This window comes from Gopherus flavomarginatus, chromosome 1 (genome assembly GCF_025201925.1).
Source record: "Gopherus flavomarginatus isolate rGopFla2 chromosome 1, rGopFla2.mat.asm, whole genome shotgun sequence".
NCBI classification, from domain to species: Eukaryota; Metazoa; Chordata; order Testudines; family Testudinidae; genus Gopherus; species Gopherus flavomarginatus.
In genome coordinates, this window is record NC_066617.1 from 246,545,244 (window position 1) to 246,569,912 (window position 24,669).

Here is a 24,669-nt window from a genome sequence, read left to right on the forward strand (position 1 = left end):
AGCACTGAATTAAAACGTCTGATGGGCTGGACACGGCCCGCGGTCCATAGTTTGCCCACCCTTGTTGGGCTAGATTTTTGCATTATTACTAGTTGGTACCTGTTTTACCATAAATTTAGGGCATCGGGTTATTCCTCTGTCATTTACTTGTGTCCTTTACTTGTGTCTCCAAGGCCTAAAATGGCTAAGCTAAAATCTTGTAGGCCTCAGTCTATGGGTTCTTGCATTTCAGCTTGTCTTACTTGTATCTAATACATGATTCCTCTAAATATGGATCAATCTTATACGTCTATAATCCTGCAATTAACTCTAGTTAACATACAATGAATATATACGACGTAACATGTTGATTAATCATAACATCACACAATAAATGGATAATAAACTAAAACCATTGGCTAACATACTTATTGAATGGAATAAATATTCTTTATAATATATTGTTTTACTTCTCAAAGCACTGCACAAATACTAATGTGATTGTCACTTAGAATTTTCTTGCCTTCATATATTTATTAAATCTTAACTGTCATCTTAATATAGCTTTTGCATTTTTGTTCCTTATTATTTATGATAACATGAGATGTTTCATAGTCCCCTGCTTTTCGCTTCCTAAGATCCAGAAGCAATCATGATATTGTGACAGGACATATTTCTGCTCTATATTGGATGATAGCATAAATATCATAGTTACGCAGAGCCCCAGTAAAATCCATGTGCAAATAATCCCATTAACTTTATGTACACCCAGAATGAAGCTCATATGTGCTGTATTAGCATATGTAACCTGAAAGCATCAGCTGTTAAATATGAAGGTGGTAGGTACTCTGGAAATATCTTAAATTAGTAACATAAGTCATTTAGAGATAAGATCCTATCATAGTAATTTTGAAAAAAACTATATATGAAAGCCTCAATGAAACAAAGTAACATATAGAACTGTCTGTTGGCAGGTTTATGCTTGGGGTGACAACGATCATGGACAACAAGGCAATGGAACTACTACAGTCAATAGAAAACCCACTCTTGTACAGGGTTTAGAAGGCCAGAAAATTACACGTGTTGCTTGTGGATCTTCCCACAGTGTAGCATGGACAACAGTGGATGTAGCTACACCATCTGTTCATGAGCCAGTACTCTTCCAAACTGCTAGAGACCCTTTAGGCGCTTCTTATCTAGGTAATACAAAGCTTGTGTTTATTTCCTTAACATTTTTAAACAATATCTGTGGATTGAGGAGGTGTTGTAGATGTATATAGATGGACGGGTGTGGGGGACGAAGTGGCTGTGCAGGATGGAAGCCATTTAAACATACTGATTTGCTGAAAATGGAGGAAGAGAGAAGAGAACAAGACTTGGGAAGCTAAAACATTGTATGCTCTGAAGCTGAGGAGTCATACAAAAGTTAGCACTAGTTTGAACTTTAACAAACAGTTTAAAACATTTGAAAGTCCAAAATGCGTTAGCAAAAATGAGATTCTTCTTGAACTGTAGACTTTTTTGTTTTGTTTTTTTTTGAGCAGGGGATACGGTGACTATCATGTTGGGGCCTTGCCCTGATTGGAGCTTCTGGATGCTAGCCTAATATTAAATTTCTGTATTATATGCCTCTTAGAAATAATAATTCTTGATGCAAATGATATCTTACCTATTGATTTCTAAGACAAGTGACCACCACTAAAGAGGGAGGCAGCATTCTATGATGGCACCTTCCCAGTTTATCAGAACCAAGATTTAGTCAAACTTGTGTAACAAAAATGTTCTATGTAAAATATCAGAATATTTTAGCTGTTTCTATGTCTTTCAGTCCATTAGCTATCTTTTACCTGAACAGAACTGCAGCAATAACAGAGCTTCATAGATGTACAATATATATAAATAGAACTCAAGTTGTGTGTTAATTTTTTGTCCAAGTAAAGCTTGTTTTAGAGACCAGTAGGAAACTAGTGGTGTTGAGGTGTCTCCATTCTCATGAGTAAGTTTTATACTTACTTATTGGGAGGGATAGCTCAGTGGTTTGAGCATTGGCCTGCTAAACCCAGGGTTGTGAGTTCAATCCTTGAGGGGGCCATTTAGGGAACTGGGGCAAAAATCTATCTGGGGATTGGTCCTGCTTTGAGCAGTGGGTTGGACTAGATGATCTCCTGAGGTCCCTTCCAACCCTGATATTCTGTGATTCTATGACTCTGTTTTACATGAAAGTCGTTGCTGACCTAGGTTTAGTATTGGGTTTCATATCAGAATTACAGGAATTGTGGCTAAGAATGCTTTCCAAAAGTATCATTAGGCAGGTATCAAACAGAACCAGTTATTATGCATTATAGTCTTTTTTTAAAAGCATGTCTTACTCTTTTTCCCAGGTGTCCCATCAGATGCAGATTCTTCTGCTGCCAGTAACAAAATCAGTGGTGTAAACAGTTCCAAACCTAACCGCCCATCCCTCGCTAAGATTCTTCTGTCGCTAGATGGGAACCTTGCCAAACAGCAAGCATTATCTCATATATTGACAGCATTACAAATCATGTATGCCAGGTAGGCATGCCAACATTGTTGTATTTTACGGGGTGAAGCATAGATAGTAAGCTACTTCATACATTTTCTCCCTTATACCAGGTAATCATAAAATAGGGCTCTAGCATGTATCCTTTAACTTCATTTTAATTTCCTTTTAGTGTTCACTTGAAATCAACTTGTTGATGCAGATTTTCCTGACAAGACTGTCTTATGTGGAACAGGAAACTCTGCAACAAAATATTAGCTTATTTAAAAGTCTCTCATGTGAGAGTGCATCATCCAAATAAGAACAGAATGATAGCTTTCTGAAAGTGCAACTCTCAGCAATAATCTTGTTTATATACATTGCAGCTGAGAATGTATATCACAGAGCAGAGGGCTCCTTTTGAGATTGCTCATTTCTGTTTATAAAGACAGGAGAAATACTAGTGGTAAAGAGACTTGTGGAAGACTTTGGTTTAAAAATCCCCAAACTCTGTAGGCATCTGTAACTATCTCAGATAAGTGCGAGTCCTCCCACATGGAATGGAAGTAAACTACCCTGTAGACTGCAAACATTGAAAACCATCACTTTTAGTTTTACTCTAGCTGGATAACAGGACACTTTTCTTCCAAAGAGAGGATTTGGTGGTCTAGTGTAAGTCTGTCCTCAACAGTTTGTTCATTTTTAATTTAGGGATGCAGTGGTTGGAGCACTGATGCCTGCAAGTATGATTGCACCAGTGGAATGTCCTTCTTCATCCCCAGTCCCACCACCAGATGCTGCTTCTACAGGGAGTCCTGCCAATGGGGAAGATTGTGTGGTAGCAGTGGATGTTGAAGAGAGACTGAGTCCAAATCCCTGGCAAGACAGGAGAGGAGAGGTAAAATAAATAAAATCAGAATCAGTTTTGCTATCAGAACAACAATTTTGGAGTGCTGAAACATCCATCAATAATAACACTGTGTGAAGTATTTTCCTTTATTTAATTTGACAGTAACATGCATAAGAACTTTACTTCAGCATCAGTCTAACTTCTAGAATCAATGCCATGAAGTGCCTGCGTTTTGTCAGCTATGCCTGATTATAATTGATCAGTTCACAAGTTTAGAGTCCAGTGAATCAGATAAAAACGTAAGGAAATCTCTCATCATGTTTTAGACCTGATTCAAAGATATTGGTGTTCTCTTAATCAGGTATTGAAACGGTTTAAGAAGTAGAGGTAAATTTATAAACTGGATTTAAAAGAGAACAAATGACGAGATGAAGAGAATCATCAGTGTCTAAATCTTATTTCAAATGTAACAAATAATTGTAACCTTATTTCTATTGTGTGATGTATTGAAAAGAAAGCCAGGTACAAACATACTGTGTGTGTTCTTCAGTGTTAAAAGGAATAGTAATAATAATTTTGTCACTAAAGAGGATACATCTCCATTCCCCCATGCTGACATACTTGTTTGTCTCATCCAGCTGTTATGTCTTGTCTTTTAGGTTGTAAGCTCTTTGGGATAAGAATTGTCATCTTACTGCATGTTCGTACCTAGTGCAGTGGGGCCCTGATTTAGGGCTTGTCTTCACTACGAGCTAAATCAGCACTGCTGCGATGGATGCAGCAGCGTCGATTTAGCGAGTCTGGTTAAGAAATGCTCAGTTGATGGGAGAGCCTCTCCTGTTGAAATTGCATGGTGTAGACATTGCACTAAGTTGATGTAGGTTATGTTGACTTCACTTATGTAGTTTCATGTAGTTGAAGTGGCATAACTTACATCGACTTAGTGCCATAGTGAAGAAAAGCCCTTAGTTCGCCAGTAGGCACCACTGCAAGGTTCATACAGGGACTGGATTTCTTGAATAAGATGCTGCTGTTTTTAGGCATCTCTTTTCTGAGCACAAACTTCTTTTTGAAAAGTCTAGTTAAGCTTGTTTAAACACATGCAATATCTTATTGCTGTGCTGTCTGGTTAACTATGATGTTTTTTGATTAGGTTGTTTCTTCAGAAGATGCTGTGACCCCCTCTGCTGTAACTCCCTCAGCTGCTGCTGCCTCTTCTCGTCCTTTCATTCCAGTCACTGATGATCCTGGAGCTGCCAGTATCATAGCAGAGACCATGACGAAAACCAAAGAAGTAATATTGCTAATATTTTTTAAGATTATAGGTTTTATTGTGTATCTCCATCAAGCAATTGAATTGTTCTGGTGTTTGACAAGTTATGTCATCAGAGGGGGAAAAAAAAAATTCTGGTGCTACAGCAACTGCCATATGCATGCTGTTTTACAGTAAACTCAGATTCTGCAATTATTTCTAAATTCACTGCATAGTATACATCCTGTTTCTTGAGAATGTAATACAACTCCATGTATGTAGTTAGTTAGCTTTGTGTAATGCAGATGTATTTTTATGGTGCTAGGTAGAGCTGGTCACAAATTTTTTGAAATTTTTTCCCATCTAAAAATGCTGTTTTGTTAAAGCTGAAATGTTTCCTGTAATGTTTCATGAAAAAGTATCTTATTTTTACAAAAATTTAGTTGGGAAGGTTTCTTAAGGTCAGGATGAAATTTCTGGAGGGGAGAGAGGGACTCGAGAATAACCAATAGCCTCACGTGGGATGTGGGAGACCCAAAGGAAGAGGGGAGAGGGACCCCTACCCCAAAATAATCAATAATGGTCTGGTACTTAGGGCACTCACCTGGGATGTGGGAGACCCAGGTCTAAGGGCAGGTCTGCACTAGAAGCGCTACATCAGCGCAGCTGCAGCACATCCAATGAAGATGCTCTATGCGGACAGGAGAGGACTCGCCCATTGACATAAGAGAGGCGGAAGCTATGTCCGCCATATCATTGGTGTGGAAAGCTCTTAGGTCATTATAACTTGCGTCATTCAGGGGAGTTGCTTTTTCATACCCCTAAGCGACGTAGGTTAGATCGACTTAAATGGTAGTGTAGACCTGCCCTATGGCTTAGTTTCAAATTTGGCAGGGAGTTGAATCTCATATCCTAGGCGAGTGCTCTAATCACCACTAGTTACTGGTTATTTTGGAGTTGGTAGTCTTGTGGGTTTTTTCACCCTAAAATTTGAACGGTCTTATTTTAGTTCTGTGTAATGAAAACAAATTTTTTGAAAGCTTGTTTTTTCTGAAATGAAATTTGTTTTCCAGCCAGCCCTACTGTCTAATGCATGTAAAAGTATTTTTTACATAAGTAGGCAGTACTTTTTATAGTATACTTCAGCATGGCAAATTTTTGTTTAGTAAATGCTCCAAATGATGTAGTGAAGCGATCCCTAAATATGCAATGCCCCTAAGCCTTGCCTAATAAGCATTGGTTCATAAAATCAAGAAATAGTTGATATTTTTTTCCTTAGGACTTTGTTCTGAAGATTTGACAGTCAGTCGTCTATTATGGTTTTGTGGCTTGATGTTCTGTATTTCTCTTCACATTTTCCCTTTTAATTAGTTAGGGCTTTCACAAAATAGGAGCTGAACACTTGTTAACCTACCACTACTTTCTACTAATCAAAACTGTGGATATGGCTGATAGATGTTTATTATTGAGTCCCTACTTGAATCACGGGATGATTGTCCCAAATTGCAGCTGAGTTGCAGACAAGCCATGGAAAATCACGGAAAAGTAATAATGGACCTTATTATTTCTGGCCCTGCTCCAGAGCCTGCAACCCCAGCCAGAGCCCTCACCCTCTCCTGCATCCCAACCCCAATTTCATAAGCATTCATGGCCCACCATACAATTTTCATACCAAGATGTGGCCCTCGGGCCAAAAAGTTTGCCCACCCCTGTCTTAGGGTCACAGTATTAAATTTCTGTTTCTTCTTGGAGTTCTTGCACGTGCCTGTTCCCCTGCAGGAGTAAGCTTGCTCAGTTCACTAGCATTTGAAATTTTTCCCTCAGCTGTACCCACTGGTATGGCACGTGTCCTCTGCTGCATTGTGCTGCTGCGTGATGGTCCAAAGGGTAGACCCAACTCCCATCTCTTCCTTCTTAGCATGCTCTGACAATCATAGATTATTAGGGTTGGAAGGGACCTCAGGAGATCATCTAGTCCAACCCCCTAGTCAAAGCAGGACCAATCCCCAAATCCCTAAATGGCCCCCTCAAGGATTGAACTCACAACCCTGGGTTTACCAGGCCAATGCTCAAACCACTGTGCTATCCCTCCTCCCTCATCACAGGTGGTAACTTGCTACGACAAATGTTTCCCTCTTTCTGAGTCTTTTCTGTTGTATATGGTTAGTACTTGTGTTGTCTTACTGAAGTGTAGATTTATATTTTTATTTTACTGATGTATTTAGTTTACATTTTGGTTCCCAGTGGTTCTGGGTGTCAATGCCCAGTGCTGTGGCATGCCTCAGTCCCCAGACTTTAAACCAGTGGTCACCAACCGGTCAATCCTGGACACTCTCCCAGTCCCCACACTACTCCCAGAAGTGGCCAGCGCAGCCCTGGAGGAATAGGGGGCAGGGGTCTCAGTGCACTGCTCCTGCCTGCAGATGCGCCCCCCCCCGCCCCCCCACAGCTCCCATTGGCCGGTAATTGGGGAGCTGTGGCGAATGGGAGCTGTGGGGGCGGTGCCTGCAAAAAGGGGCAGTGCAGGTGCCCACCCGCCCTGGGGGCCACAGGGGTGCATTGGCCACTTCTGGGAGTGGCGTGGGGCTGGGACAGGCAGAGAGCCTGCCTTAGCCCTGCTGCACTACCAACCGGGAGCCGCCCGAGGTAAGTACTGCCTAGCAAGAGCCTGCCCCCCCCCCCGCCCCCCTCCTGGATCCAGCACCCCAAACCTTCTCCCGCATCCCAAGCCCCTGCCCCAACCATGAGCTCCTCTCAGAGCTTGCACCTCTCACCCCCTCTTGCACCGCAACCCGCTGCCTCAGGCTCAGCTCGAAGTGCCCTCCCACTCTGCGAACCCCTTGACGCCAGCCTAGAGCCTGCACCCCTTACCAAACTCCAACCCCCTGCCCCAGCCTGGTGAAAGTGAGTGAGGGTGGGGGAGAGCAAGTGATGAAGAGAGGAGAGATGGGGAAGGGGTGGGGTAGATCCTGGGTTGCCCTTAAATTCAAAAAGTGATCTTGTGCATTAAAAGGTTGGAGACCACTGCTTTTAAACCTTGAAATGCATGCAAGAAGCTGATGCCGGTCAGGAACCTGCACTCCAGGTTCCTGAAGTGCCTCAGAGAAGCACATATCAGGGACCGATGTGAAATCTGCAGGGGCTTGAAACCCAGAACTAACAAATACCAGGAGGTCAGACTCAAACACCTCCTTATGAATGCAGCCCTACCCAATCTTCAGAACCTTCCTGCTCGAGGTAAGTAAGGTTCTGGGTGTCAATGCCCAGTGCTGTGGCATGCCTCAGTTCCCAGACTTTAAACCTGCAGGGGTGGGCCTTGAGTGCTTTTACTTTGCTTAGGAGTGCGCCTTCTGGCATGGCAAAGTCCCAACATTGATCTCCTCTGGTACTGAAGAAGAAACATTGGAAGACTGCACTGAAGAATGGCATTGTCCAGGAGATTGAGGTTGCCAGCACCAGTGTCCAGCAGCCAAGCTGAGAAGCAGGGTAGAATGCGCATAGTGCCAAACAGTCTGCCTTCGGGGCAGGTAGAACCTTAGGTGAGGTTGTTAACTCAGGTACTGATGCTGTTGAGATTGACTATAAGGAAGCACATCTTGTTCAGCAGTGCGTCCTCTTTGACTCAGCAGCACCAGGAGAGACTCCTGGTGCTGTCAACTCCCGAGACTGATGTCGTGGCAAGTGATCAGCTGAGTCTATAGATACTGGTGGTTCAACAAACACTTCACCCAATACCAACAGACTCCTACAAGGACTTGCTGATTGCTAGAGTTCAGCACCAAGTACCACAGGCACCTTTGAATGGTCTGGTACCCCTTCGTACGGTGCAGTGGAGAGGCAAACTGACTATAATTTCTCCAGTGCCATCCTCTCCAGACTCCCGTCACTGCTTCCCAGCACTGAGAAGCATGGCACCTCCCTCATTGAATGACTTGGGTTCATTGTCTGAGTCAGAAATGGATCTTATGTGTTACAGACATGTTATGTAAAACATCACTCTGCTATGAGAGGTTTTCACTGCTGGTATCCAGTGGATGCTCCATGTTGGTTTGTCAGTAGGGAGCCTTTGTCAGGAAAAAATTGGACTCCAGTGCCATATTTGTAACTCTACTGGAGCCAGTGTGGGTTTCCATCCAGCTCCATTTCCTCTTCTCCCCTTCCCTGTTCCAATAGGAACTGTGATCACTCTTTGCATTTGAGATCTGCAAGAAGCCACTGCTGGTACTGAGCTTGGTTGTCAAACTTCAACAGTCTGCCCCAATGAATCTCACTTTCGAGGAATTGGGAGAAGCGCCATTTCAGCCAGCGTTGGGTTCCTCCTCCTCATCGCTTGATCAGGTGGTAGTGTCCAGTGTTTTCTCACTGTTTCTGTATGATTATAGGGCCCATCAGAACCTCCTTAAGAGAATGGTTTCCACCCTAATATAGAGATGGAAGTAGTTCAGGAGAGCTCAGCCAGATTGGCTGACATTTTGGCATCTGTGGGGCCTTCTTGAGTGGCGCTGCCCATAAATGAGGCTATTCGGGAGCCCACTAGAGTGTTGTGGCAAAAACCATCTTCCCTGCCTCACACAGCTAAGAGGACTGAAAGGAGGTATTATGTTCTCTCGTGGGGATTTGAACATTATTAAACACCCCCACCTTGCCTTTTGAACTGCCTGTTCTGTTTGTTTCTTCATCTTTCAAGTTAACCGGCCTTTTTGGTGGCAATTATCTCCGCAAGAAGAGTGAGGGAATTGAGAGCCCTGGTATCTGATCCATCAGGTATCTTATACAAGGAAAAGGTATATCTTCACCTTCATCCAAAATTTCTCACAAGAGTAGTTTCTCACTTCCATATCAGTCAGGCAGTATACTTACCAACATTCTTCCCCAATCCTCATTCTCATAAGAATGAGGAGAGACTCCACACATTTGATGTTAGGAGAGCATTAGCATTTTACTTGGATAGGACTAAACCATAGGCCATCTTCATAACTGTTTGTGGCAGTTGCAGACAGGATGAAAAGCATTCCAGTCTCATCTCAAAGAATCCTATTGTGGATTTCCTCCTGTTTACATTTGTGCTATGACATGACCAATGTAACTTCCCCAGACAGCATGCTGGCATGTTCAGCGAGATCTCAGATGGCCTCCTCAGCCTTTCTAGCTCATGTGCCTGTAGTGCCTATTTGTAGAGATGCAGCTTGGTCATCAGTACATATCTCTGATTCTAATGCCATCTCTCAACAGTCTAGAGATATCAGATTTGGACATTTAATCCTTCTGTCATTATTCAGGTCGACTCTGATTCCATCTCCTGATTGACCTGCTTGAGAGACACCTGAAACAGAATGAACATATGCAATCACTTAAGAAAAACGGTTACTAACTTGTCCTGTAACTGTTGTTCTGTGAGATGTTACACATGTCCATTCCATGACCTACTCTCCTTCCCCTCTCTATCTAAATCTGTCTGATAAGAAGGAACTGAGGAGGATCAAGGTGGCTCTACCCATTGTGCAGCAGTAGGAGGCAGTAGTGGGTGCATGGGCTACCCTGATGTGGGGGTACTTCTAAGGGAAAAGTCTGTAACGCTAGTGCACTGGACATTCGTACATCTGAAGCAGTATGGACATGTGCAACACATCTCAAAGAACAACAGTTACAGAACAGGTTAGTGACCATGTTGGGTTTTTATAGGCAAGTAACTGTTTGTTGTATAAAATCTTTCTTCATTATAAATTATACATTTCTTGAATTTCTCTTTCAGGATGTAGAAAGCCAAAGTAAAGTATCTGGTCCCGAACCCCAATACTTGGATGAGTTCACTAGTCTTTTAGTACCAGATGACACACGAGTCATGGTTGACCTGCTGAAGCTTGCTGTCTCCACCAGGGCTGGTGAGAAGGGAAAGGATGTTCTTTCCGCTGTGCTGTCTGGGATGGGCACTGCATACCCACAGGTCAGTCAAAGTGATTTTTGTTGTCTTACTGTATTTTAACTATCCTCCCTTCTTTCTCATTCTGTTGAAGTGATGCCTACTCATTGAAGATATAGGTTCAGAAGATGTAGATATTTACAAACATAAAAACTAATAATTATCTTATACCAATATAACAGTCCATAAACCTTTTATTGGAGTACCAAATGAATATAGCTGTTTGCTGTAAAAATTAATGAGAGTCAATATTATAAATTTCCCAGTGGGTTCTCAACCCTTTTTTTTCCCTGGAGGCCCCACCAACATGCTATAAAAACTCCAGGACCCAGCGGAGATGAGGGGTTCTCGGGGGAGGGAGGCAGAAGCCAGCAGGGCTTGAGCCAGCTCCATGTGAGCAGGGGTGTAGCTCAGGGTGTAGGGAGAGGATAACTAGGGACTGTGTGCAGGCATAGAGGGTAGTTCAAAGTGTAGGGCAAGGAGTAGTGTAGGGGCTGTGTGCTGAGAGGGCTCCCCTGCAGTCCTGGTTCCCAGAGGACTCTGCCAGCCATGGAGCTGGGTCCCCCCCAACCCAGGTGGCTCTTACTGCCTGCCTCTGTGGTAGCAAAGGGGGTTGGGAGCTGAGGGGGCAGCTTCAGCCCCGGGCACCAGCAGGAGATGAGGGGCAGCTACAGCTGCCTGCTCCATGTCACCAGCCAGAGCAGCAGCTGTCCCGCTCTGGCTTCCCACCGCTGACCTGGCCAGGGGGTGGGGGAGAAGGACATGGGAGGAAGCTGCCCTGCAACTTCCCTGCTCATCTGCTGAAGTTTGGGGTATGGGGTTCAGCGCCCTCCATACCCCCCAACTCTGCCTATGGGCTCAGAGCTTTTGCCCCACGGGGAGCACCAGGGCTCAGGGCTCCAAGATTCAACCCCACTGCTCCCGGCTTCAGCTCCAAGGGAAGCGCTGGAGATCAGAGCGTCGGCCCCATGGTGGGAGGCACGCTTCAGCCCCGTTCCTCCCAGCTTCATCCCTGTGGGGAATGTCAAGGATCAGGCTTTGGGTTTCAGCCATGGGGCCCCGTAGCCCCCTTGAAAGGTCTCATGGACCCCTGGTTGAGAACCCTGGTATTAGCATATTTTAGCATTCAGTTATCTTAACACTTACCTTTGATGTTTTCATTTGTTTGTTTAATAGGCATTTTAAACTTATTTTTCTTGCCTGTTTTGGGTTTAATGTGATATTTGCTTCTTGTTGCATTGCTCTAATAACTGAAATAGAGGCTTATTTCATTTATTCATACCTTTTCTGTTGGAATATTGGAATGTAATGGACAAGACACCAAGAAGGATGGGGATCATGGCTTACTCTCGTTATCAGTTTTTTCTAGAAGACTGAATTGTTTTCTTTATGAAGATGTGTATAATCAGTAGAGATGTATTTTTTTAGGTTGCTGACATGTTGTTGGAGCTGTGTGTTACAGAGTTAGAAGATGTGGCTACAGACTCGCAAAGTGGTCGTCTTTCTTCACAGCCAGTGGTGGTGGAAAGTAGCCATCCATATACAGATGATACTTCAACCAGTGGCACTGTTAAAATACCAGGTGTGGAATTCTGATAAGATTTATATGAGATGAGAAATTATCCATTCAGTTACTTACGTTATGCAGATTTGCAGGAACAGACACTTAGATTCAGTTTACAATCATTCATTTTGAATCTTCACTGAAATGTTTGAGTAAATTGGGTAGTTTTAACATACCTGTTATAATAAAAATGTGTATGCTTGATGATGATAACCTTTCTTGAATGTTAAATGTACTCTTCATGAATTCAGGTTCTCTGGGCAGGACTGGATTTGGTACACAGCTGCTCTGCAGCTCAAGATCACATCTAATTTTTGTTTCATTAGGACATTGGGAACAGCTTGCCCATAATCACATAGTAAATTGTTATCAGGGCCTGAAATAAACGAATTTCTTTGTCCTTGGCCTTAACTATTAGACTATAATTTTTCTTTGTGCATTGTGGTTTCATTTTGAATTGATTTAATACGGTCCAAAAATTAGACTTTTGATGCCGTTAGCCGTTTTGCCTCAGCTTGCAGGTATACTTTGCTTTGACATGCTTTAACAGATCACGTAAGATTTGGAGTGTCCTGAACAGTGTCATGTACAGGTGGCCCAAATTCGTGGGTGGTGTGTGGATCTATACTACGTAATACTTTCAAGGAACATTAATTACAGGCAAATAATTATCTTAATAGAAAATAGCTACGTTCTAGCTTGATCAGCATAGAACAGTTCAGACAGTGTTTTAATTCACTGGACTTTTAAAGCTTACATTTTCCCCATTTTACTTATTGTTTAATTATATAAAGTACTTTGTTACGTGTTAGGTGCTGAAGGGCTCAGAGTAGAATTTGATCGCCAGTGTTCTACAGAGCGGCGCCATGACCCTCTCACCATAATGGATGGAGTCAACAGGATAGTTTCAGTCCGATCAGGTGATAAGAATCAAATGTTATATTTACTTTATTTTTCTTAAGTGCTTAGTTTATCTTACTGTTGGATGAAATATACTCGTATTGTATCGCAAATGGTATAGGTTTATTTTGGGTGGAGAATAGGCTAGAAAAATACATATCAAATATTGATTTACAATATTTTTTAATTAGCAAAATTTAAAAAATTTAAGCAGTTTTCTCAATACATTAGATTATTTCTGAAGCACGCATAATCATAACTGAAACACATGTAGATTCTGGTAATTATTTAACTAACAACTTTTAATATTTGTGCATATATGCAAAGTAATTTCTAAAGTGCAAATAAAGTAGTGTATTTTACAGAAGCGTTTCAATCTTAATCTGCAGCCTAAATTATTTTTGATAGGCTCCACATTTAAAATCTGTTTTAACATTCTAACCTCTTATGTGTAAAGACCAGTATAAGCTGGCAGCATGTGGTAATTGTTTTGGGGCAGGATTGAAACGTACTCTTTAATTTCCTTTACTTTTTAATTTGTCACTTGGTAATTCTGTTGTGATTTGTAAAATAAATTTTCCTGCCTGTACCTTAAGATAAAATGTAAATGCTGATTTTACTGTTACATCCCCAAATGGTTCCTAGTATGTGTGGTGTACAATTTTCTGCATAACCAAGGTATTTATTTTTAATGAATCTGAACATAGTGTGAAACAGTATTTTATAACAGGAATGCTAGATGTTTTTTTTTCGTTGTAAGAATTTTAAAATTCTGGAAATATGGGTTTTACTACATTAAAGGCAAATCTTTCTGCTCTCAAGTGCTCTAAATAAAATCTGGCACAGGCTGGAGAGTTTTTAAATTCTATCTCTTGCTCTTTCTTCCTTTCCTCTTTCTTTCATTTCTCCTCCCCCCTTCCCTGAATCAAATTATATCTCCAGTATCTGTCAGTTTTCTTCTTTCATTTACTCACCCATGTGGTATTTCCCTTTCTCACTCTCATCAAGTGTGCCATTTAAAGTATGGGCAAGCTATGGATCATGATGGCAACCATTTCTGCTGACCCTTTTCTCCAGGAGCAGAAGTCCATTTTGTGGAGCACTTTGAATCTGTATAGTGGCGCGGGCCTTTTGGTGTCCACCATCTCCCTGAACCAAGATTATTCAAATTGGGACATGGTGTCTGAAAGTAGATGTAGGGAGCAAGAAGTCATGCCTTCACATTGGATCTCATATCAATTTGGGCACACAAGTTTATAATTATTGTTTTAAGTACTGTATTGTATTTAAATTCCTTAATGTTGGTTGTGACAGGCAATATTGTGGACAAATCTCATTCAGTTGAGTTCAATTTTATTGAATTAAGGTAAAAATCTTTGGAATTTATGGTATTAAAAAAGGAAATGTTTTTGTACTATTGTGAGATTATGTGGAACTTCTTTAGCAGGAAGACAAGATTTAATGCAATCTCTGGAAGATATTAGGAATGTCAAAGGGCTTTTTGGGACAATACATTTGCAGTAGGTTTCCTGGGAAGTACATGGGGGTGAGGGAAAGGCAAATTCTCTCTGAAGCCAATCTTTTGAAGCTTTGCACTGGGAGGAGAGATCCTGTGTGTACTAATTACATGCTTCTGGAAACTCCAGGTCAGAGTCCTCTGAACTATGTAAAGGGTGGACTAATCATGTTTATGAATGTGCTTGTTCTGAGCTGAAGCTGTGATGATCTTGTCACCACAAAGAGAACCCCTTGGGTGGGGTGTTGGGCTCTGGCAGGAGCATGCCTTCATGTTAGAAGTGGGGTGATGTCTGTTAAGCTTATTAGCATGTGTGTGGGTTCTCTTATTGTTTTAAATGTTTTCTCTGTAGGAATTTTATCTTAAGAATGAAATAGGTTTATGTAAAAAGAATTGTTTGGTACTTTATAACTATTATCAGTCTCTGCAGAGAGAACAAGTACTGAACTGAGAAAATGGGAAAAGATTCTAAATAGTGAATTCATTTTGTGTATTGTTATGGATTACTTGTTGCCAACATTTTATTTTTTCCACAGGAAAGTGGACTTTCAGAAATGTAACTTACTTTGGTATTAAAACACCTGAAGGCATCTTTTAGATGACAATTTAAGTTGAGCTTTTCAAGCAGGAACGAAGTTGTATTGTAAGGAAATAGCTTCTTGTCTTGGATTTTAGCTATTTTTATATGCACATTTATGTGCTTCATTTACAGATCTATCTTTTTCTTCTAGGAAGCATTCATTTAATGCTTACAGCAACTAGCATCTAGTAACTCTATGATACTTTATGGATGATGAATAATCATTAATCAGTATAGATGAAAATGTGTGTATGTATTATCCCACTGTAACAGGTCGTGAGTGGTCTGATTGGTCTAGTGAATTGCGAATTCCGGGAGATGAATTAAAGTGGAAGTTCATCAGTGATGGCTCTGTGAATGGATGGGGATGGCGATTCACAGTTTATCCTATCATGCCAGCTGCAGGTAAGTCATAATATATGATAGGAGGAGAGAGTTGGGTATTCATAAGCAAAGGTTGCAGTGTCCACTTACACATGTTTATTTAGAAAAGAGAATACATCAACAAAGTAACAAGATACATAAATAAGTCAGGATACAGTTTTGGCATACTCTTCTTAGAAAGATGAGTATCTGGATTAGAACTACAGTTACTCCTCACTTAACGTCATCCTGGTTAACGTTGTTTTGTTGTTACGTTGCTAATCTATTAGAGAACGTGCTCGTTAAAAGTTGCGCAGTGCTCCCTTATAACATTGTTTGGCAGCCACCAGCTTTGTCCACTGTTTGCAGGAAGAGCAACCTGTTAGAGCTAGCTGGTGGGAACTTGCAACCAGGGTGGACCAGCAGTCCCCCATCAGCTCCCCTAAGTTCCCTTTACGGCACCTGCCCAGCAGGCTATCAATTGCCAGGCAGTTCAGGTGTCCCTGCCCCCACTGCCATGTGCTGCTCCTACCCTCTGTCTTGGAGCTGCTCCCGGAAGCCTACTGCTTGCTGTGTAGGGATGATGGGGAAGAGGGATGCTGATGTCAGGGTGTCTCCCCCCCCCCGGCTTCTGTACCCCATCTCCAAAGAGCAGAGGTGGGGAACAAAACAGGGCTCAGGATGGAGGAAGCTTGCTGGGAGCAGCTGCTGTCTCAACTTGCTGATCTATTTAAAAAGGCAGTGTACTTAGAGTGGGGTCAGTGTACTTAAAGGGGCAATGTGCGTCTCTCTCACACACATGCACCACCTGGCACTTTGGAAAGTGGAGAGAATGGTGCGCTCCAGTGGAATAGCGTGGGTTCATCGTTACATTTAGTTTCCGCAGGGAATGTTTGCAGCCACTGCCATGCGTCTGTCTCTTCCCTTCATTTGTGCTGCCTTGTAGAGTGTGAGGCTACATTAACAACAACGTGTTAACCCTTGAGGGCTCAGCTGAGCGTTAGTTTATCATTTAGCAACAAGACATTCCCTGGGAAATATCCCAACGTATTCCACCCTCTGACTCGACCACCTCAAACAAGCTTCAAAATCATCATTGCTGTATACAGTATTAAATAGTTTGTTTAAAACTTATACTGTGTGTGTGTGTAAATGTAATGTCTTTTGTCTGGCGAATGTTTTCCCCCCTGGAATCTAACCCCTCCTCCTCCCACCTCACCCCCTGCTTTACATTAATTTTTATGGGGAAAATGAATTCGCTTAACATTGTTTCACTTAAAGTAGCATTTTTCAGGAGCATAACCACAACATTAAGCGAGGAGTTACTGTACTTGTTTTATAGTGAGCGTTGAAGGTGTTAAGATCTCAGGCTTCTTACTAAGATTCTCATGATAACTAAGTGACTAAAAAAGCTACCAATTTTTTTCATAGGCCCTAAAGACCTCCTTTCAGATCGCTGCATTCTTTCTTGTCCATCAATGGATTTGGTAACATGCTTGCTGGATTTCCGCTTGAATTTTGCTTCCAATAGGAGTATAGTTCCTCGCCTGGCAGCGTCACTTGCAGCATGTGCTCAATTGAGTGCCCTAGGTAGGTGCAAATTTAAAATGAAGTCTATTGATTAGATGTAAAAATGATACTATAAGCAATTTAAGTTTTATTTTTGCCATTTTAGCTGCTGGACACAGAATGTGGGCCTTGCAGAGACTACGGAAACTGCTGACAACAGAGTTTGGCCAATCTATTAACATAAATAGGATTCTAGGGGATAGTGATGGAGAAGCACGAACTATGGTAAGAAGCTCAAATGATCAATAGTAATGTCTTGCTTTAATTTGTTGAATGTTCAAATTAATGTAATACTCATGAAAGGGGCCAGATGCAGCTGTGATAACTGATATCTGTGGTAAGCTACAGACAGGGAAAGTACAGGTGGGCAGTTAACTTCAAATTTATTCTGGAGGGTCTTCCTTTGAGAACAAAAAACTAGTTCATACTCTGTACCATCTACTTCTTTGCATCTGAAATTGCCTGTAAGGGTGGAGTTTGATATGGACACATGCCTGTTAGGATCTGGACAGAGCTCATGTTACACATTGGTTATCAAATTGCAATTAATTTTCCATCACAACTACCCTAAGAATTTCCTTTTTCTACCGTTGTATATTAAGTGTATAGATTAACTTTGCCTTTCGTTTTTTTTCCAGAGTTTTACGGGTAGTGCTTTAGCTGCTTTGGTTAAAGGCCTTCCAGAAGCTTTGCAGCGGCAGTTTGACTATGAAGATCCTATTGTGAGAGGTGGCAAGCAGTTGCTTCACAGCCCTTTCTTTAAGGTAACAAGATACTAATGTTGGATAGTTAAATAGCATGGTTCTGTTGGAATTTTATATAAGCAAGCATGTATGGTAAACAAAAAGTAAAATGACACTTCCAGAAAAGTGCCACATTCTACATCAGGAACATCCAGTAAAGGGTCCACTGAGTGCATGCTTATTTCCAACTGGAGCTTAGTGTCACTGAACTAAATCACACCTCTATTGCACCCAAAAAGCAATATAGTGACAGAACTTTTGTTTTTTTTTTATTTTTGCAGGTGCTTGTAGCTCTTGCTTGTGATCTAGAATTGGACACACTTCCTTGCTGTGCAGAGACACACAAATGGGCTTGGTTCAGAAGATACTGTATGGCCTCCAGAGTTGCTGTTGCTCTTGATAAAAGAACTTCATTACCTCGCCTTTTCCTTGATGAGGTACTGCAGAAATATTTTCATATAGAGTAGCAGAACATGTGAGTGTGTTAAAAGAAATTAATAATGAAGCTCTATTAACAATATACTTAAATCTGAGGAAGAAAATAGCTGAGATTTAAACACTCTTATGCTAAGTGTTAAGTAAGAGTAACTGGTATTTTAAGTAATGGTTTCTAATCCAGCATAACATTGCAGGTGGCAAAGAAGATCCGAGAATTAATGGCAGATAATGAGAATATGGATGTTCTCCATGAGAGCCATGATGCCTTTAAGAGAGAGCAAGATGAACAGCTTGTGCAATGGATGAACAGGTTATTATGTTAATCTGCCATAATGTTTTGGTCTTGTGACATTTCTAATTTAAGTGTTAGAATGAAAAGGTGAGCATATCAAAGCTTCCATTTTCAATCTTCTACACTTTTCCTTTGTGTTCCTTTGAATTATCTGCAGGAGACCAGATGATTGGACACTTTCAGCTGGAGGTAGTGGAACTATTTATGGTTGGGGTCATAATCATAGAGGACAGCTTGGAGGTATTGAAGGGGCAAAGGTGAAAGTTCCAACTCCATGTGAAGCCCTTGCCACACTTAGACCTGTGCAATTAATTGGTGGTGAACAGACTCTGTTTGCCGTGACTGCTGATGGAAAGGTAAGGGTTACAATAAAGAACTGTTCCAGTTAGACTTCCCTGGCAAATGTCAGCCTGCCAGGGTGAGTGGGATTGGTTGGCTCAGTGTAAATTTTGCTAAACTTTTATTTAAAAAAAACCCAAAACAAACCCACACACAACTGCCAGTACTGACAGAGTGAACTAGGAACCTAGTATAATATTTTCTACTGTACTTACAGAAGATGATACCAGCTCTAAGCTTAGAGAGCTATGCTGATTTTAACACAGACATCTGCTTCTGAACGAACGATTAACATTATTTTGAATGTCTACTCGTATTGATGGGAATGCTGATGTGCTTCATGTTTGTAGAATCGTTGATCAATAGTTTAACTTAATGAGGGAAAGGAATTTAAGCCTTTCTTCTGTCTAATTTGTGTGATGTAATCAAAAACAAGGAAATTGAAAATTAAAGTTGAAATTGTGGGCTTAACAATTTGCTGTATGATAGTTTCCCATAGACATTCAGTATCACACTATGGCAGTCAGATTCATGAAATATAGACAGAAAGGGAAAATTTAGTTGTGAGACGGTCTTAATTTTTTTCTTTACTTAAACCTAGTTTATGTAACTAAATTTTTGAAAGTAATTTAGAAAATTACTTTCTATCATGTAAATGCGTGTAACTGACTCTTAAAATCTACGGGGGCATACGTAGATATTATTCAACCTTTTGGGACCATAAAAGCCTGTATGTCAATACTGTTTAGCAAGCCTACAGAGTTTGCGCTAAAACATCATTTCAAAATGGTTCAGGAGGAAAAAGCCTCTATGAGTACAGAACAGCTGCTCAAAACGAAGTCTCTTGGAAGTTCCCTCTTCTCCCCATAAGAGAAGTTTAGCTTATATAGTAATGTAGCTTTTTCATATCAAATGTAAAGACAAAGGCATTTGAGTTTTGATATATACAATTACTCTAAGTGTATATATTCTGTACTTTCCAGGAAAGAAAATTCAGATGTGCAAAGAAGGTTTCTGTCCTTTATACCACCAGGGAAGCAATGAATACTAGAATCCAATTAATTGCACTGAGTGTATCATGTAGTTTAAATGACTGTTCCTATTCAGGAAGTTAACAATATAAAATACATTTTTTTTTTCATTCATTGAAGCTTTATGCCACTGGATATGGTGCAGGTGGCAGGCTTGGAATTGGAGGGACTGAGTCAGTTTCCACACCAACATTACTGGAATCCATTCAGCATGTGTTCATAAAGAAAGTTGCTGTGAACTCAGGAGGAAAGCACTGTTTGGCACTATCTTCAGAAGGCGAAGTTTATTCTTGGGGAGAGGCAGAAGATGGTAAACTGGGTCATGGAAACAGAAGGTAACATTTTGAAAACCTTTTATGTTGAGATGTTGATGCATATGTATTAATAGGATTTATATAGTTGAAGCATTGTACAAATATTGCCTATCTATAGATAGATAGATCAAAGTCCTAGCTTTCCATACCTACTCAAGAATTAGGTTTTTTGAAACTAGAGAAGCCAGTATAATAGTTTAATAAAATATTTTTAGGGAAAAAAAAGTAGTCAATTTTTGTTATTGGCTATATATTGTAGTGTAACAAATCCATGGCTGCCTCAATGGGTGGCACATTCTGGGTATTTGGAATTCTATGGCACTGCAGGGATTAAAACTAGGATTCTGCTGCTTCAGAGGCACAAGCCCCATACTGCTTGAGCTGAACGAGAAACTCCACTCTCTGGTAGAGGTGCAGGGATTATGACAGAGTAGGGCAGTTCTGATTCCATCTGGTAGGGAATCGTAGTACATTTTACACTAGCAATTTCATCACAATATGTTAAATTGTGTTTTTAGTGAACATTGATTCATTTTTGGAGATAAATGTTTTGACTCCTTTGTTTTAATTAATCCATTACTACTGTATTGGTTTTATCTGGGAAGTTATAGTAGGACAAATTAGCTGAAATGACACAAAGGAGTCTGAACAGTTTTGAGGTGTTTAAGTGATACTTCACAATCTAAATGAAAATGTTAACAGTATGCTTCCACAGTAAGTGACTATATGCTTATGAGCCACAATTATGCATAAGGCTGCAATTTAATCACAGAGGTAACGGAATCCGTGACTTCCAGAGACCTCCATGACTTCAGCCAGTGCAGGTTGGGAGCTGCAGGGCCCCTGCAGCCTAAGGAGGAATGGAGGGATGGTGGGAGACCTGCTCCACGCGGCTCTCTGCTTTCGTGGGTGGTAGGGAACCCCCACCGCTCTCTGCCTCCATGGGCGGCAGGGGATCCCTGCTGCTCTCCACCTCCCTGGGGGAAATGCGGACCCCCGGAGCTCTGAGCTGCCAGCAGAAGGGGGACCCTGCAGCTCCAGACTCCCACAGGTGGTGGGGGTCCCTGGACCTCCCAGGCCACCCACAGCTGCTCAGGTTCCCCATTTTGTCATGGATATTTTTAGTAAAAGTCAATTTAGTAAAAATCTTAGCTTAAAATATGCACATGGGAACTCAGTGATAAAATATGTTGGTAAATATTTCTAGCCTGTGTGAACCTATAAGAATAGGATTATTCTGAATGATGTTTTCATACTTATTTTCTTTAGGAAAATTACCAGAAATAAGTAATATTTCAAAATGAGCAAAAGGATTCCAGAGAGTTGCTAGTTACGTATATTACTTAATTGGAACACTTTATTCAATCTTTTTGTCTGTTTAAACTATTCTATTTCAGTCCTTGTGATCGTCCTCGTGTAATTGAATCTCTGCGAGGGATAGAAGTAGTTGACATCGCTGCTGGTGGAGCACACAGTGCATGTATTACTGCAGCAGGGGATCTTTATACATGGGGAAAGGGGAGATATGGACGCCTTGGGCATGGAGATAGTGAGGATCAGCTAAAACCCAAACTGGTGAGAAGATATTGTTTGAATTAATCACCTGCAGTTTGAATGTCTGTTCTAAAGATTTTGCTTTTTTAAATTTTTGCATATAAAGAATAAAGGTAGAAATGTTTAGAGAAAAAGAGAATGAATTTACCATTTTGTTTTAAGAGATAGGAATGGGTTAAATAAAATGCAACTACAAACTTTGCCAGCAAGCACTAGTAAAGGAACTGCATTGCAGCAGAGGAACAAATAAATGCCAAGTGTGCAGCAGCAGCTGATACTCATAATAAGGGTTGGAGCTGGCCATTGGAACTCATCCACACACACTACTTAAAAAAAAATTGACCTCCCATACAAGAAACAGAAATAATTTCTGATTCAACCGTCCAAATAGGCTCTGTCCCTTACTCCAGTAAACAAATTGTGTCACTTCCTCACCAATAGCTCTTCTGCTGTAAGTCCTACCAGTGCTTCCCTATTCTTTCTGAAAATGAGCAGGCATTTCCCTCTGTCTTATGCATGCTGCTCCCTTTTCTTCCCTTTGTTCCCCTCTTCCAGCTTGAAAAAAAAGTCTATCGATGAAGCGATAAGCAATGAGAACAATTGCAACTGATTGTTGTTGTATAATTGTGTACTTAATTCTGGGAATCCAATACTGAAATACTATTAAGAGAAAAATGTTTTTGTTAACCAGTATTGTTTACGGTTATAATATTGGTAGAGGAGTTTCTGAAGTAAATATTCATGATGGGTGTAGATATGTGCGATTTGATCCTTTCTGAAGAGGGTTTTTTTTAAATGTATAAAGGACATTATTTGCAATTTGGAATAAAAAAATAAATCCAAGGAAGTTAGCCTGATTAGCTGGCTAGCAATAATTCAGACTTCACAATCTCATGGTAACTAGCCTTTAATAACTTAAATTTAGATTGTTAGTTCTCCTACAGAATTACTTGACACTTGAACTGACAGTTCATTTTATCATCTGGACTCAACTATTACAGTGTGAAGGTTAGCATTTCAGAAGATACAATGTTGACTAGTTTCATACTCTTGTTTGGGTGCTTGAATATTATAAACTAGCAAATAGCTATTTGCTAACATGCATTTGTATTCAGTTTATGTAATACACGATAAAAATCAAAAACCAGAAATTGAAGTTCATAAAACCTATTCCTTGGTTACCTTAAATATTTCAGCAGCAGTTTTCTTCTATTTTTTTGTTTGTTAACTGTAGTGAGAATTTACTTGACCAAAATAAAAGGAATAACCCAGGTATTTAAAATATGTATGGTACATTGTTAGTCATCTTTTGTTGGGATGAAAATACTAAACTTTTCTTGAGTGTCCATTACTTCATTCAGTGATGTGGTCCTGAGCTGTTACCACACCCTCAATTCTCAATAAAGAGTTCCTGCAAGTTGACTGTTTTTATTTGACTTACTGTTTGAAATTTAAAAAGTTAAGACTTCTTATTGTAAACAAAAAATGGTGACTGTCTTTCAGGTGGAAGCATTGCAGGGCTATCGTGTGATCGACATAGCTTGTGGTAGTGGAGATGCACAGACATTGTGCCTGACTGATGATGATACTGTCTGGTCATGGGGTGATGGAGATTATGGAAAACTTGGGAGAGGAGGCAGTGATGGCTGTAAAGTACCAATGAAGGTATTTTATATTTTACATCAGTTAAAACACACTCATTTTAGGGAAGAGTAATGAAAAGCGAGTTACCAATTTGCAGAAGATTCCCCTTGTCTTTAGAGAGAAGGGTTTTCCTGGTGGTTACCACGGAGGCAGCTTAGTTAGACACACTGACTAGTAATATAGCCTTGTGCTTGTATGTCTGAGTTACAGGGGTTGCACTTAGTTTTTCTTTCTCTTTCAGCAATATTGTTGCTTCCTGTGGTATTCCTAATTTTAAATTTAGAGAATCTTTCAAGTGAGTAGAATCTCCTGACATCTCCACAGGCACATTGAATTTATACACTGTAAGATATGGTACCAGTAAATAGGGTGACCCCAAACCCCAGAAAGGAACAAAAATTGATTAAGCTCAACATCCCATTTTATTGTAACTTGCTACATATGAATATATAGTTGACTTGGAACGTCTTAAAATATTGAGTTGAGGACCGTACAGATATCTGATAGCATAAATAATATTGCTATATAGTGGTAGTGCTGTTATTCATAGGTTAAATATCCTTATCCTCTAAACTGAGGAGAGGAGATGGCAGAGTATGCTATGTAAAATTTTATCCATTTCCCTGATCTTGGCTTTCAAAAAATATTTATAAAAAAATTAAGGTTTAACTCTAATTTTAAACAAAACTTAAAAACTGGATGGAGTGAAAAGTTTTAGAAAATATAACTTATGAACAGCATATACATTGAGTTCAATTAAACGGGCACATACAGTACTGCCAACTGCAGAAAGGCTGTTCAATCAGTCTATCAATCTGTCCTGCTATGTATTTAGCTGTGACACATTGATTTCTTTTTCCACACCTGAAGAAGAGCCCTGTGCAGCTTGAAAGCCTGATTCCTCTGCCAATGGAAGTTGGTCCATTAAAGATATTACCTCACCCACCTTGTCTCAGTCAATCTAGTTGGATTTAATCCTGTTTTCCCAGATTGATTCCCTCACAGGCCTTGGAGTGGTTAAAGTGGAATGTGGATCACAATTCTCTGTGGCTCTTACCAAGTCCGGAGCAGTATATACCTGGTATGTGTTTTGAATTTGCAGTAAATATTAGGGCTGTCAATTTAATCACAGTTAACTCACGCAATTAACTCAAAAAAATTAATTGCGATTAATCACACTGTTAAACAATAGAATACCAGTTGAAATTTATTAAATATTTTTGGATGTTTTTCTACATTTTCAAATAAATCGCTTTCAGTTACAACACAGAATACAAAGTGTACGGTGCTCACTTTATATTAATTTTATTACAAATATTTG

At 40.5% G+C, this 24,669-nt stretch overlaps 1 protein-coding gene across 3 annotated transcripts in view; it reads left to right on the plus strand.

The window, feature by feature from the left end:
* HERC2 (HECT and RLD domain containing E3 ubiquitin protein ligase 2) overlaps nt 1–24,669 on the plus strand; it is a 200,821-nt gene that overhangs the window by 149,103 nt on the left and 27,049 nt on the right. For all 3 annotated transcript variants that reach the window (XM_050919178.1, XM_050919184.1, XM_050919190.1), the window contains 18 exons: nt 954–1,179; nt 2,361–2,532; nt 3,191–3,377; nt 4,483–4,623; nt 10,334–10,525; nt 11,930–12,083; nt 12,878–12,985; nt 15,335–15,466; nt 16,856–17,014; nt 17,100–17,218; nt 17,632–17,757; nt 18,018–18,173; nt 18,369–18,484; nt 18,624–18,822; nt 19,957–20,171; nt 21,548–21,725; nt 23,208–23,369; nt 24,338–24,429. In XM_050919178.1, coding sequence (XP_050775135.1) covers nt 954–1,179; nt 2,361–2,532; nt 3,191–3,377; nt 4,483–4,623; nt 10,334–10,525; nt 11,930–12,083; nt 12,878–12,985; nt 15,335–15,466; nt 16,856–17,014; nt 17,100–17,218; nt 17,632–17,757; nt 18,018–18,173; nt 18,369–18,484; nt 18,624–18,822; nt 19,957–20,171; nt 21,548–21,725; nt 23,208–23,369; nt 24,338–24,429 — 2,834 coding nt within the window. The remainder of the gene's footprint in view (nt 1–953; nt 1,180–2,360; nt 2,533–3,190; nt 3,378–4,482; nt 4,624–10,333; nt 10,526–11,929; nt 12,084–12,877; nt 12,986–15,334; nt 15,467–16,855; nt 17,015–17,099; nt 17,219–17,631; nt 17,758–18,017; nt 18,174–18,368; nt 18,485–18,623; nt 18,823–19,956; nt 20,172–21,547; nt 21,726–23,207; nt 23,370–24,337; nt 24,430–24,669) is intronic.